This window comes from Accipiter gentilis, unplaced genomic scaffold (assembly GCF_929443795.1).
Source record: "Accipiter gentilis unplaced genomic scaffold, bAccGen1.1, whole genome shotgun sequence".
NCBI classification, from domain to species: domain Eukaryota; kingdom Metazoa; phylum Chordata; class Aves; order Accipitriformes; family Accipitridae; genus Astur; species Astur gentilis.
In genome coordinates, this window is record NW_026060824.1 from 1320239 (window position 1) to 1335449 (window position 15211).

At 51.7% G+C, this 15211-nt stretch overlaps 1 protein-coding gene across 1 annotated transcript; it reads right to left on the minus strand.

Annotated features, from left to right (window-relative positions):
* Positions 1–1167: 1167 nt before the first annotated feature.
* On the minus strand, positions 1168–13330 carry LOC126036863 (electroneutral sodium bicarbonate exchanger 1-like). Its single transcript, XM_049797076.1, has 21 exons — positions 13198–13330; positions 12596–12731; positions 12219–12379; positions 11103–11288; positions 10906–10994; positions 10627–10784; positions 10161–10248; positions 9509–9655; positions 9245–9336; positions 8737–8911; positions 8467–8600; positions 7684–7929; positions 7474–7579; positions 6396–6557; positions 5558–5671; positions 5058–5219; positions 4194–4445; positions 3312–3380; positions 2595–2768; positions 2352–2495; positions 1168–1266 (listed from the first exon to the last, which is right to left on the minus strand). Exons 1-21 carry the CDS (start codon positions 13313–13315, stop codon positions 1171–1173), a joined length of 3009 nt encoding a protein of 1002 aa, XP_049653033.1. The 5' UTR covers positions 13316–13330; the 3' UTR covers positions 1168–1170.
* Positions 13331–15211: the final 1881 nt, after the last annotated feature.

Sequence of the window (15211 nt, forward strand, 5' to 3'; positions counted from 1 at the left end):
GCTACCAGTACAGAGCACAGCACTACGAGGGCTGCTGTGGGTTAAAGGAACTCCAACTCAGCCAGATCCAATACAGAAGGAAAGTGGAGGAACAACAGAGGGGGCAGCCCAGGGACACAGAGCCCCAGGTCTCATCTGGCCGCTCCTGTGACCATACGGTGTATGCAAAATCAAATACCTGAAGTGCTCCCTTAGATGCAGTTTACAGCCAGGGGACAAGAAGGTGGCAGTTCTGCATTTTGCAGCTCCCAGGCTGATGGCAGAGCCAAAGCAAAAAAAAAAAACCACAACAAAAAACAAACCAACCAAGAGAGGTAAAACTGGAGCGCAGAGAGCAAATGCTTTTCTTTCACCTTAGACCAACTGCTCGGACGCTCTCTATGATGCCCTGCCGCAGAGGGCATCCCTCTTGTACCAGTAAGAGACATAAGAGTGAATTAAAGCCAGGACCCCGAACCAGACCAAAAACCTGGTCGTGATCAAGAAGAAAGTGGAGAATGCATCAAATATAACAGAAAATTATTTTGGACATTCCCAGTTTACATTTGGAAAAAAGAGGGGAAAAAAAAAGAGGAGGAATTAGGTATTAAAAGAAGAGCACTGAATGATAAAGCAGTAGCAGTCCCTCTACCACTACAAACCCACACCCCCACACGCACGTACGCACACAGACTTAACACCACCAAACTCCCCTTGACTGTGACCTTCACCTCAGCTTGCTGGTCTAGAGATACTGAATGCCTGAAGCACACCAAGGATAACTGAAAACATCTGCATGGCTTTAATGGGAATCCTCCAACTGAAACAAAGCGCTTTCTCCCTCTGTCTGCGTTGGCACATCCCCGAGTCACGCTCTCACTCCTCTCCTTCAAAGTCAAGATTCCTAAACGTGAAAAGCGGGAGTGGGGAAAGGCGAAGGGAAGAGAAAAAGAGGGAGAGCATCATCAGTGGAAGACCTGCCAGCTGCTGCTGATTCAGCCCTGTTTGGGGGACCACCCCAGCAGAGAGGAGCTGGTTTGCATGCCACGGTCCTCCCTGCCTGTTCCCAGGGACAGGCCGTTTGCTCAGCCTTGCCGGCCAAAGCGTGGGAAAAGCGTAGATGTGCGCCGTCGCTTGCAGAGGAGCACGGTCACGTTCACGTGCAATCCTTTACCTTTTTCCTCCCTGGATTCAAAGGGTTTCTGTCTTCAAAGTGAGAGCCTTCCATACGGTCATTTGTGACATTTCATCCAGGATAACAATCTCAGAAGGATCAGTCCTGCAATAAATATTTTACATAGCAATCCGTGATTATGGGAACTGATGCCGCCAAGGGCATTAGCATCAGCAAGAGGAACAGCGGAGCCCCGAGAATCAAAGCTCCGCATAAGCGTGGGAGGTTTTGCTGGATGAGGAGTTTTGGGAGGCAAGCCGGGGAGCTGCAGAGCAACAGCTCTGTGCAAAGGCTTTTGCTGGGGCTTAGCCCCGGTCCGGGTTCCTAAGCCACTGCTGGTACAGATCACGCCTGCAACTCCTCATGTGTAAGTATGAGGATCTCCAGCTACCGTAAAGGCACTGATGAGGCAAGGTTTGAGGGTCAAACGCGAGTGCTGCAGCCACTCTGCTTGCGGTCAGAGCCCTGCAATCACTTCCTGCAGCCCTGCCCCCGAATTTGGTTTTCCCACCAAGCTGCCTGCTGGTTTCTGTGGGATGCCCCACAAAGAGGCAAGTGGAGAAAACTCTGCCAAACACCTTCAAGCTAATCTTGCCGGGGGTCCTGGCGCTTGGTGGAGCTTTACCTGTCACTGCTTTGCTTTGGGATATCCACATCACTGGTCTTCCCCACGTTCAGCTGAACTGAACTTGCAGCAGCAGCAGCTTCCATCACCCTCCTGGACTCCTGATGTAAAAAAGGGACAAATCACGTTCTCTGTCTTTGATCCAAGTGGAGATAAGCTGAATGCCCAGCACAAACTTAGCAGTCTGCCCTCCGCTTCTGCCCCTTGGCAGCTATAGGTATTAGTGCAGCAGGGAAGAAACCGTTCACTCCAAAGATTTCGGGGCAGGGGGACTGTGTGTTCAAAACACGATTATGAGCAAGTCTTGCCAGCAGCAGCAGCAGCAGCAGCATCTAATAATAATCATCATAATGATAATGACCTTTGTGAAAAACGACTCGTTTTAAAAATTACACCTGTATTCAAGCGTTCAGCTCACTGCTACTTGAGGAAACAAAGGTTACAAAAGTTACAGGCTATTGGGATCTATTTCGATTGAGTGCTGATCTTCCCCCAACATTTCCAGACAAGCTGTAAGAGAAACAGGCAATCTCACAGCCACACGGAGATGTCCAGCCCCGAGGACACAGCAAGCCTTACCTCTTCTTCTTCTCCGGCTTCATTTCTGGCATCGTCCAACTTCTTCTTCCTTTCTGGCATAAGGTCATCCAGAAAGCTGAGCTCTCGCTTTGAGAAGCAGAAATCCATCGCTTTCCGGACAAAGACGAGAGCCAAAACCTTCATGAATAAGAGGGAAGATGCGGTGAGCTCAGAGACGATGCCACCTCTCACTCCAACACTGCAAACACCCCGCTGCTGAGCGGTGGCAGCTCTTACCATCATGGGAAAGATGATGGCGGCACGGGACACCTTGATGGTCCAGAGCAGGACGAGGCAGGTCAGCTGGATCGCCGTGAAGAAATGCACCTTTCGCAAGGGCACGTGCCGCAGGTAGATGAAATCCGGCTGGTGTTTCGCCGGCATCCAAAACAGCTTCAAGCGATCAAAGAACTGCGAAATAAAAGGGAAAGGTTGCCACCTTGGGACTGCGGCAAGTTTCTGGCCCTCTCGAGACGTGGAGGCACTTTGCAGCATCTCGCTTGCCGTCAGAAATCCTGGATCCCACCGCATTCCTCCTGGGAGCAGCACCCATTTTCCCTTCGCTCCATCTATAAACCGGCTTGGCCCTGAGAGCTGCCCACCAAACGGCAACTATTCCATGCCATTCCATTATTAGCATTTCTCGGCCCACTGAATCCCCCCGCGAGGATTTCCACCAGTGGTAGAAACTGCCTTCCCTTTGCACCAAATTCCCCCGCTTTTCACGTAACCAAACACTGACCTGCCCTAAACCCTGCAACAGAGAGCGCTGAACTTGCCTGGTCCTCCCAGCCCCATATAGCTCCTGTACCTCCACCAATCTCTTTTTTACACAAAAGAGTTTCATTGCTTGCTCTGCGAGAAGTTTTTCCCATGCCACTGCTTTTTTCCCTGCTGCTACAGAGACAAAATACCAGGGAGCCAACATGCTGCACGCTGTAAAAGAGTCCGTACCTGAATTCCTCTGAGTGACGACACACCCATGTAGAGAAAGACGCCATAAAGCACAGGCATTGGTATAAACTGGGGGGGGGAAAGAAAAAAAAAAAGTAAGAATGCAATCGTTTCTTTTTCTGTATTGCATTTTCAGTATTACCACCCTCTTCCACAGGCACTGCCTAAAATTGCTTGAAGCTTTCCAGCTTCCATTCAGGCTTAGAGATGGGTCAGATTTTAACCATTTTTTTGCCATTTTGTGCGCACGAGTGAGCTAAGGCTCTGCTTTAGGCTGAACTTGGGAGTTACGTCTCCTCAGAATAATCCTATTTTCCAGAAAGGTTGGAGGAAAACAGGCGATTTCACCCGTGCTACCCTATGCCGCATTCTCTGGCGGTAGAAGAAACACTTCTGCCTATTCTTGGGGCAACAGGCAAAGGCCACAGGCCTCCTTTTAGCCTAGAGACAAGATTACTTTGTGGGAGGAACGTTCAAGGAAGCCCACGGGGATGACCTCAGTGTGTTTAGCTCCTGGGAACGGCTGCTCCCGGGCATTTGGGGAGCAAATTGCAGCCAGTAAAGGGCTGCCTGTTTGAAAGACAGCAGATGTGCTGGTCTGAATATGCTCAACTGTAACCCATAAACATGGGCGGGCCTGAAAGACACCCAAAAATTCAAGCAGTTGCGTTGCTTGCTCGCCTCGAGCACACCAAACGGGGGCCTGAAGGGCTGCAAAGCCTAACCGAGGCTGGTTCCCACCGTGGGTCAAGCCCCAAGGGTTGGGATCACCTCCTCCTCCTCCGCTCCACAACTAACTACTCAGGCCTGCAGAGAGGGGACTGTTTTGCTGTAACCTCCAACAAGCTCGCGGTTGTTGGGTGGTTTGCATTTTCCTCTCACCTTTAACACAGAAGTGAAGAAGACGGAGCAGCCCATGAGCACAAAGATCAGCAAGCCAGTGACTCTCTGCTCTCGTATCCCCAGAAACTTGGGTTGTTCTCCTGGAGCTGAGCAGTCAGACTCTACTTTGAGGCTATTCACGTGGGTGATGGACAGGACGGTCGCAGCCACAAACCAGGGCAGCCCCATCACAGAGCACACCCCGAGCATCACGGCCACCACAAAAAGGTCCAGGTGGTACCCGCATCCTTTCTGCAGGCAGGAAAACAAGAAACAGAGCATCCCATAGCACAAGAGCAAGGATAACGTCGCAAGTCAGACTCAAACCCTGCTCGAGCACAAGTCAACTTCTTCAGAATTCAAAACAAGAAATGGAAACAAGCAAGCGTGTATGCAGGCTTTGCACAAGCACGTGGCATGAAAATCTGGCAGGAGTTCAGAAACAATGGATATGCAGAGCTTGTGCGATAAATACTTCTCCAAAAAACAACAACCCACAACCCAAAACCACCAAAACCTTTTTTCCACTCATAAAGAAAATTCTACCACTTGCGAGGAAGGTGTGACTCTGAGTTATCCCTGGCAGCGCATCAAAACAATTCATTCCCCGCACCTGCTGCTGCTGCCATTTTAAAACAAAAACGCACTTCTCTATTGCTCCAAGATTAATTTGCTCCTCCAAAAGGTTGCTCATCTGAACTGCCCTGTCACTTGCTCCCTGCATCATCGTTAATCCAGGAGAGCATCCTGCCACGCAGCCTGACCTTGTCCCAAACCAATGCCTTCAGAAAGCATCGGGAATAAGAGCTTCTCCCCAGACCTGCAGCCCAGAAGGGGCTGGGGTCATCCCTCACAGGCCCTTACCTTCAGCTTGTGCTCCTTCCTGTTCACAATAACGGCACTGATCTGCTGGTCCATAAATATCAAGATGGTGCAGAGCAGAGCTGGGATGAGCGCAGCCAACACCGTCCACCAAGGGTTGGGTCCTATGGGGTTGATGAACCACCCACGGTCGTCTCTGGTAGGCTGCAACAAAGCCCACGCATCAGCATCGTCTCCCAGCCCAGGCACTCCACTGGCTTTCATTTTCCCCTCCCTCCCTGTGTCAGAGCACCTCCCAGCCCTGGCTTCATGTCCCCCTCTCCCGGGGGCTTCAGCAGTGCCAGTCTCCTCTTTGCAAGCACCTCTAGATACTTCCCCTGTAGGTATCTAGTTTTGGGGCCATCTTCTCGTTTCCAGGAGGAAGCAAGGCACTTGGAGGTGGAAGAGGAGATGGTCACACCACCAGCATCTCCTCCAGACTCAGCCCTGCCCTGCCCCGGCATCACCTTGTGGCACCCCCACGTGCCAAAACATCCCGTTACCTTGAACGCATGGGGGACCTGGAGCTTCGGCGATGGGATCCCAACCACAAAGTCAAGGAGCACCATGATGACGATGGTGAGGAAAACAGCAAAGTCACTCACTGTGGACCGTACCTGGGGCGAGAAACCAGAGGTGAGAGGGGCATGGCAAACAGGGCCGTAACGCGAGATGCAAGAGTTGCAGACATCCACAACATTAAGGCTGCTTAACCAAATCCCACCACCCCTCTGAGCACATGCAGCCTGATCCCTTGCTTAGATACTGCTGCTGTGTTTGTCCCTGTGAGATCTGGGGTCAGACAATAAAAAAAGCTTAATTAGGCGGACAAGGGTTGGTTTAAGTCAAAACCTAAAAATAATAATAATAATATTAAAAATAAGAAAACACATGTCTGACACTACAGCTACACTCACAGGTACAATGGCAACAAGGCACTGAGGCATCCTTTAGTCCTCAAAAGGAAGCTCCTCATTCGAATCTACTTTCCGCTCGAGCACATAATGCATAGAAGGTAGGGAAAAAATCCCCCAACCCCAACCCCCAAAACTTTGGGAAACCTGACTTCCTACTACCTGAGGAGAAAAAAAAATAAAAATAAAATAAATCAACCCCCCAAAATCTTCAATCTGGGGCAGGTCACGAGGCATGTGGGAAATGCTACGATGATTTTGCACTCATGGAAATGAGTGCGGGACATCCAAGCTCTTGGAGAGCTTGGCCTGCAAGGCCAACGTTTCCCAGCTTGACCAAGGCAGGGCAAATACTGCTTAGTGCTCCAGGAAAGCCATTTTGGGAAATGAGTGTGGAGATGGACACTGGCCACCATCTTCTACTTACTCTGGTTGGAAAGTAGCGGCTGGTTTTAAACTTCTTCAAGAAGCTTGACAGGGCAAAGGTGGCGAAGAAGAGGATGCAGCACCAGAAGAACACGTCAGGGGTGTAGGGGCCGTCGCGTCCACAGGCAGGTCCTTGAAACTCCCCACGCAAATACCGACATTCCTGGAGAAACAGAGCGTCAGGACACAAAGGCAGTGCACGTGCGGCAGGGAAACCTCGCATAGCTAGGGGGTTTTGAGGATCTTGGTCCAAGATCCACGACCCTGTAACTGCTCCTGCCAATAGAGATTTATATTTAATGAGCAGCAGCAGCTGAACAAGTGACACATTGAACTACACAGTGGAGAAATGAGATGTGAGGGGACACCATACCACGCACCCTTGGCACATCCTCTGCCTGCCATTCGAGCAATCGTGGCTAAAGAAGACACCAGAGGGGAAGGAAACACTGGAAACTCTTGGGGATAGAGAGAGAGGGAAGAGGGAAGGAGGGCTAAAGACAACCATGGTAGGAAAGGAGGAGAAGAGACAGATCGTCCCTCCCCAGGGGAGGTCTTGCAGAACCTGGCCAAGAGGGGATGAAGGCCACCATAAGAGCCTGCTGCCCTAGGCCCGGGCTCTGCTTCCGGCAACAACAGCCTGAGAGGCTGCTCAGACAAGCAAATTTATGCACGTACCTACAGACAGCACTGAACGAGAAAGCAAGGCCTGGAGTTACTAGGAACCCATTAAGGAGGCCAGCTACTACCTTTCAAGCATGAACTTAAGTCCTACAACTTCTACAATAATCAAACCACCCACTACTTAACCTTCCTCCCAGTCAGAAATACTGTCCTGCAACAGGCTTGACGGGGACACTTGCTACCCACAACGTTGGGGTAGACTGGACAAGGTGGACTCTCCTCCCCAGGACCAAGCGGCTTAAAACCACACGCTACATTTAGGCAAGGACTTTTCCGAGCAGCACTAGCACAGTTTGAAGCCCATCATTCCCTGAAGGGCTCTGACTTTTGCACCAGGCAAATGCCCCTGGACCCCATGGACGCGGCACGAGGAAGCAGTGGCTCGGGGCACTTACGGTCACCGTGAGGTTTTCCCAGGCGATGCCAGACACGTTGATCTTGTTGCTCGCCCAGAAACGCAGCGTTTCGTTGCTGGGATGGGTCGGTGCCTCACACTTACAGCTGGGAGGAGAGAAGCCAAGACAGGGGTAAGGGAAAGGTGATGGAGGTGCAGCCCGGAGCTCCTGCCAAGGGGCAGCAGCTTTCTCAGGGGGAAAAAAACCCACTAGTAGCTGGTGAGGAAGTCCAGCTTGCTGTGCATGTGCACAGGGTAGGTGTCTCGCAGGTGACTCAGCTTCTCCAGAGCCTCGTAGATGAAGATGATGCAGATGAGGGAGGCAAAGGCTTCTTCCGTGAAGCGGGTGACGTAGCACACCAAACAGCTGGCGTCGGTGGCCACCAGCACTATGCACAAGAAGGCGGTCCACAGCCCAATGCACGCCCGCAGAGACAGATAGGAGAGCGTGTATTCCCTGGGAAAGCAGAATGAAACAAAGGCTGGAAAGGCCAGCAAGAGGCCCTGAGCCATGCCTGCCTTTGGGGAAAACGGGGAGCAATTTTGGAGCGTGTCAAGGCTGCGGATGGGAAATGCAGTTTCCATGTACTACTACAGAGAGCCTCGGGGCTGTGGTGCAGGGTGTAGACCCACAGCAGGAGAGGCCAATTATTTAGTTACCACTGTTTAACACGGATCTCGTGTTAACACCTTGGAGACTGCTTGAGGTCAGGTCCCTCTTGGGCCAGGTGGTGTTCTCCCACATCACCCTGACGCCCTAACACTGAAACCAGCTGGGTTTGCACCCAGTCACCTGCTGCCAGCAAGCTGGGGCTTAATAATAAACCTTATGGCAATAAGGGTGGTTTATCTCCCATCAAAGCCATCGCAACAAAAGGACTGTCACTAAAATCTAGCAACTACCCCTAAGAAAAAGAAAAGAAAAGCATCTTTTCTCCATCACTGCCCCCTTCTGAAGGCTCTCGCAGCACCCAGCTGCGGCAGCCTGCCTTACTTGCAGAATTTGTAGAGGATCTTCTCAAACACCAGGACGGGTCCGGTGCTGCCGAGGATGGTGAGAGGTTGGCCGGCAAAGAGGCAATACACCACGCCGGCCATGGACGCGCCCAGCAGCGACTCCATGGCACTCTGTCCGGGGAAGAGAGGCGGCCGTGAGTAAATAAATCGTTAGGGAGAAACAAAAACCAAAGCCGGTTCACTGCAGCAGGGACTTTGGCCTGAGTTTTACCCTCCCCCATCCCCCCCAACAGAGAGAGGTGCTCACTATGTGGCCATTGGTCGCCTCCCCCAGCAGTCCCCCAAAGGTGATGACAGGGGACATGCAGGCACAGTAGAGGAAGAGGAAGGACGCCAGGCACTGCAGGCTCAGACCATCCCGGAAGTCGCTCCAGAACCACGGGGCTTTCCGCTTCACGTCCAGGGTCAAACCTCCAAAGAGCCTGCAGGAAGGAAAAAGAAGAGAGTCTGTTCTCTTGGAGGAACACGTCGACTTTGCTTTGCTGCAGAAGGGCAATCACAAGCATAGAGTAACTTTCGTGGCTAAAAAGAAGCACTCTCCTTCAGCCCAAATCAAGAAAACCTGCGTGCAACGGTGATGGTTGGGGCTGAGCCCAGCTGCCCAGATCTCCCCCCTGCCCAGCCCAGGGGACCAAGCTGGCAATGTGGAGCCCCTTCACTGAACCAGCTAACCCCAAAGACCTGCTAGAAGGGAAGGTGCATGCTCAGATTTGAGAGGCAAACAGAAAAAAACCCCAAACTATTACAGCTCCCACCTTCCCGTCCGCTGCAGTTCAGGGCCACTGTGTTTCTCCAGCGTGCTGTGAGAAGCACTGTCATCAAGAGCTCCTGGCATCTTCCTTTTTTCCTGTTAAAATGGAAGTGAGATAAAGCTATGGACTTGTAACCACTGGCTTGTTTTGCTTCTGGTCTGGCTCTGTGACTGTGTCAGAGTGGGACCTTGTGAATTTGGGCCCCTGAACAGCATCCCCAGCCATCCTGCCCATCCCCCTCATGCCTCCCGCCGATGTGGCACCCACCTGCGAAGGGACGTTTTTCGGGGGCTCGATTCGGATCGATGGATCCCACTCTCCTGGCGGCAAGACCGTGACCTCATCCAGAAACTCGTCGATGCCAGCCACGAGGTCAGCCCCGTTCTTGGCTTTATAGGCAACGTCACGGAAAACCTGCCAATAGAAGACAACCTGGTGAGAGGACAACCCAGCTCGGATGTCCTAACCAGTGCAATAAGCTCTTGGCTAAACGCAAGGCTTTTTCACCAAAATTCCCTGCTGGAAAGGGCAGGAAATATTCCCCCAAAAGGAAAAATCTGCGCATCACGGCACTTGTAATCATCTCCCCCACGAGGCCCCCGTCCCCCATGGCACACCATACCCTTCTGCTTAAAGAGCAAGAGAAGTTTTACTGGCCCTGGCAATGCCACCACTGGGGACAGCGTGCTGGGGACCCCGGCGAGAAGGATGAGGTGCAGGATGCACCCCGGGCGGGATTTCAGCCTCCAGGATGTGGGGTGATGCAAATCTGCGTGTTTGCTTTGGGGTGAGAAAGAGGGCTGGGCTATTTGGAGAGCTGCGGGCAGCTGGGACAGCAAATCCTCTTCCTCACTACTTCAGAGACAGGGAGAGCTGAAGAAAGGCAAAAATGACCCGGAGCTATCTCATCTTGTCGCACCTCATCCGTCATGATAGTGGCCATGGACCTGCCGATCTCATGGTACTGATGGGCTTTTCCTTCTGGTCCAAGCAAAACAAACAGGAACCTGGGCAAGAAAAAGAAAATGAGAGAGAGAAGAAGGTGTCTTTGCTCCAAGAGCACCCAAGGAAAGCCCTGGCAGCTCCCAGCCCAGAGCGTGGCTCAAGACGGGACACGTAGGCTCAGCGATGCCGCGATGAATTTGAAATTCTTCAAAACAGACGGCAAATGTAATTTGGGGGCCAACTTTCATTACAATTGGCCGATGGGTTTAAAAGCTACAGCAGGGAATGGAGAAATGAAGGCGAGGAGACGTGGGTGGGGGAAACGTGCTTGCTCCCCCTCCCACTAGCCTTGTTCCCTTGGGACACCAAACTGATGCCTGCAACTTGATGTTTGGTTGGGTGTCTTTTTTACGGAAGAAATTTGCGCTTCTCATTCGCACCTTGTTGGGATGGGAACTTCCGTCATGCCTGAGAGGAGGACAGCCGGGCTCAGGCGGACAAATGCCACGATGGGCTGGTGAAGGAAATCCAGCTCTCCTACGAGCACGTTGGATGCTTCAGCCCCGGTGGGAATTTTCTTCATCAAGTGCAGCTCCGCCTGGGCACGACAAGCGATTTTCAGGCAATTACCCCAAAAGCAAAGCCCACAGCGCTCTGCAGCACACTCTGCAAGAGCAAATCTGGCCCTAAAGGCGTTAAGAAAGCTACGAGTGTCTCACCTTGCTTAAATCCATAGCTCTGCTCTCACGGGTCACCCCATCTTTAGCTTCCGCAGCGGTGGGAGAAGGACAAGGGGTGATTGTTTGGGCTGGTAGGAAAAAGAAAGACACTCAGAAAGATGGACAAGGAGCAACTGGGACGCTTCTCCTTTGCCTGGGCAAGTCTAATGGGGCCACAGCCCTGCAGAAACCCTCACCTGGCTTGTAGAGGAGGTGCAGGTCCGACTGCCTCTTGCTCACATCAGCAAACGAGCAGACAGCGGGGAGAAGGTTGGTTGTCTTCTCGTTCTGATGGTGGTGCTTCCTCAGAAGGACTTCTCGAACTTGCGCCCGCACGTGCTCGTCAAACTCCGTGGACTGTTCTTGCTGGGCCAGGATCAGATCTGAGGATGGCAAAGGGAAACAAAGCCATCAGAGCAGAAACCCCAACAAGTCCCGACCCCCAAAGCCCCCAGGGAAGGCTGTGCCACACAGGCTGCACCCTAATGCCCGCTCAGCCTTGCATAGCAAGGCCTTTTAATAATGTTCAGCCTTTGCAGTGAAAACGAGAATTTTCTTTTGCTAAGAAACATCATCCAAGTGCTTATTCATCATTCCGCTAAGATAAATATTTCCCATTCTAAATAATGCAATTTTCTTGCCCGACCTGGCCTTTCTGACTCTACACGTTTACCCAAATTATAAGCAATCTATAGCACAGACGTTCCCAGTTTCCCGTGCTGATCGAGTGCAATTTGCTGAGCCCAGGGAGAAACATGCTAAGAACGGCTCCGACTTCTCCAGCCCTTGAAAGGGCTGAATGGAGACCTGCTGCCAGTCAAAGATAACTTCTCCAAAGTGGCTTTTGCAATTAACTTCAAGTATCTTCCCCACAGAAATACACTGCTTGGTCATCGCCAGAGAAACTCTGCCTTAAAACTCTTAAATGCTGGATGTTAAGGCAAAAGTAAAACAAAGAATGCGAGGAAACAGCTTGTAAGAAATAGTTCCTTTAAGGTGGTTCAGCTCTTACGCAGACTCCGTATTTCTAAGAGCAGCCTGCTAAGCCCTGACACACGCTCCTTTTTGGCTGCAGAATATTCTCTAGTGGCTTCTCCAACTCCACAAACTGCTTTCAAAAGGACCCCATATTGGAATAAAAAAACAGTGCGACTGTTGCACGCCCAGTCTACATCCAAAAACAGCTCATGAGAAAAACACAGTGGCACTTCTGGAAAAGGACGTGCCATTGGGGCAGGGTTTGATTTGGGAGTGAAGAGCACCGTGGTGAGCTGAGCTCGGCCATTCCCGGAGAGATGCAGTGCCCACGGTACCTGCAATCTCTTCGATGCTGTTGGCACAAACGTCCAGCAGCACCGACCCATTGCTGATGCAGCTCCTCAGCTCGGAGAGGCTGTGCAAGGACAGCGTGCCAACGTAGGGCTTGCTCCAGCGCTCGCCGCCGTCTTCCACGTCCTCCTCAAACTTCAGCCACCTGCGGACATCGGGTGCGATCAGCCCCATTGCACGAAAACAGCCCCAGCTCTGCAGCCCCTTTGACAGAGCCACGGGGTGGCAAGAGGAGAAGGCTCCTCGTGCCGCCACCTGCAGCTGCAAAAGCTTCGCGTCCTGGAGAGGAGAAAGCAGAGCCCACGGGCGCTGCCAGTGCGGGGACTCCTCTCCCACCGCAGCCAAAGCAGCAGGGATTTACCTTGCCGTTTCCTTCCACTCGGCATCTCGGCCCTCTTTTACACAGATCTCATCCAGCTCGGAGAACAAGTGGTGAGGGATGTGCTGCTCGTCCTCCTTGGTCCTGAGAATGAACTGCACCCGCTGGGACGGGGAGCCTGGGGGCAGAAGGCAAAGACCCATCCCGTTACTGCGCCTGAACACAGCTTGTCACCCTCACGTGCAAAGTGGCCATCAGCACCAGTGCAGCCATAAACACTGGGCTGGGCCCTCTCCTCTGCGTCTCTCTGGGCTTGCACAGAGCCGTGAAGAAGGAGAAGCATCTGGTCCACCTCTGCATAAGGATGGGCTGCTTTCCTTCCCCACATTGCCATTTTTAAAGCCAGGATCCCTCTAAGGAAGACGAGCCTAAACCCATTATGCATTTAACTGCACTTAAAAAAACAAAAAAAAAGAAAAAAAAAAAAGAAAAAAAAAAAAAGAAAGTAAAACTTGGGAAAAAGAGGGTGTTGCTCAATAAGGCCACTTTCCCTCGGAAGAACAGCAACTCACTCAAACTAGCCACGGGGACGTGCTTGCAGAAGGCCCCAGTGCCCACGTTGCCCCCAGTTTAGCGAATGCCGCGGTGGGACTTACAGTGGTAGCCCTGCTCTGTCGGGGCAGACTCCTTCTCCCGTTCCCCTTCCCGATGCTTCTGGCTGTGGCGTCGGTGATGCCGGTGGCTCTGCCTAACCAGTGGCATCTGCGCGCCCACGTACAGGGTCCGGTGGCCTGCGAAAAAGCAGCGTTTTTTGCAGCGCTCTCAGCATTGCGGCAATAGTTGAGGTGGCCGGTGCCTTGCTAAGCCACGGTTCAATCCCAGGAGCAACGCCAGCTTCCCTTAATGTTATTTTCACTGGACGTCCTTTTTTCCAAGCCTATTTTACTCGAGCTTTGCAACAACACAGCAACAACAAGTGTTGGCTCCGGGTCATCTAAAAGTGCCCTGAAAGTATCGGACCTCTTCTCAAATTCCAGCTTCGGCTGGACAACACTCAGACTTGCTCATTAAGCAGCAACACGAGCTAATTATTTTCAAAAGCTCTGTATGGCACGAGGCGACAAGAGACGATCAAATCAGTCCCATTGCAATGAACTCCAGAACAAAAAAAGAAAATCACAGCCCCGTGTCTGCAGCCCTGAAATGATTCTCCTGACCTCTCCAAGCCAGGAGCAACCTCTGCGAGAAAAAAAGCCGTGAATTATCAAGCCCCGTGGCTACAACTCACACCGTGGCCTCCCGGGAGGCTTTTTCCCTCCGTTTAAAAAGCCATAATAGTAAAAAATGTGACAATAACTGTGTTGCTTTATTGAGAAGCGCGGCACGTTTCGCTGCACATGATTTGACACCCAACAAGGCACACTGGAGAGACTTTGTGCAATGGGAAAACGCGCTGGGCTAGTGGCTCCTCCACCAGGATCTCAGCAGAGACTCACCTTCCAACTCCTCCTTCTCATAGCAAATACTGACAGCGTTGCTCCTTCTTCCCCGGTCAATCACTGCCTCCTCGTCATGTCTCTGTTTAGCAATGACAAGAAGGGAAAAGTTGGGGCTGGGGGTGGAGAGCTCCCTTACGTCCTCCCAGACATCACCCACCCCTGCATCCACGCGAGTCCACGAGCCATCACGCCTCTGCGTGCCTCCTCCTCCTTCAGGCACAGCCCTAAAACCACGGACTTGTAGGAGGTTTTTCTTCCCATACGCAAATAAAACAGCCCATAACATCACCTGTACTGTATAACACGAGAGTCTGGACGTATTTAATACAGCAGGAGAGGGATGAGTGTTTCAGACAAAAAAAAAACCCACCTCCCGCTTTGTTCTTGAGGTTCCTGTCTAAAAAAGTGATTTCCAAAATGGAAAAAAAAACCCCAACCCACAAAACTGCACTTTTGAGCCCCGGCCGCGCTACCTGTAACTCTTCCAGAAGTGTCATTTTGTAACGCCCGTTTGGGTTCATCCTCACGTCAGTCACTGGGTTTTGGGGACAACTGAACCTCCAGGTCAGTCAGGGGCCCGATTCCCCAGGGACTGATGGAGTAGCCCTCACGGGAGGAGCTAAGTGGCACCCAGTGTGCACCAACTCCAGAGACACAATAGGGACCATTATGAAATCACAAGCTATGATGCGGATCCAGGCAGCTATTTAAAGCCACGCACCCCTAGACCCTTCCCGCTTGGAAAACTTAGTGCCTGGGCAGAAGCCAGCTCTGCTTTGAGCAAAAACTCTCCAGAATAGAGAACATTCCTGCATGAGAGGTGTCAGGCTCAAAAGTGTGCAGAAAGAAAACCCTTCACAGGCTCGTTCACCCTCCTGAGAGGCAAAGCCCATTAGCAGCATCATGTTTTCTCTCTTTTTCTTTCTAACAGTAGAGCTGAAGCTCTAGCATCCTGAGGATAACAAGAGGTACAAATACGGTAAGGAAAAAGAATATCTTATTGGATCAATGGGTAGATTCAGAAAAAAACCCTGCTACACAGTAGTTTATCCTGACTGCTAGCTAGAACCGAGAAGACTGTTTTTTCCACTTGGGTCAACAGTTCCGGTGAAACATACTACCTGTCTAGGACGGCTGCATCTGAGGAACAAGAATTAGT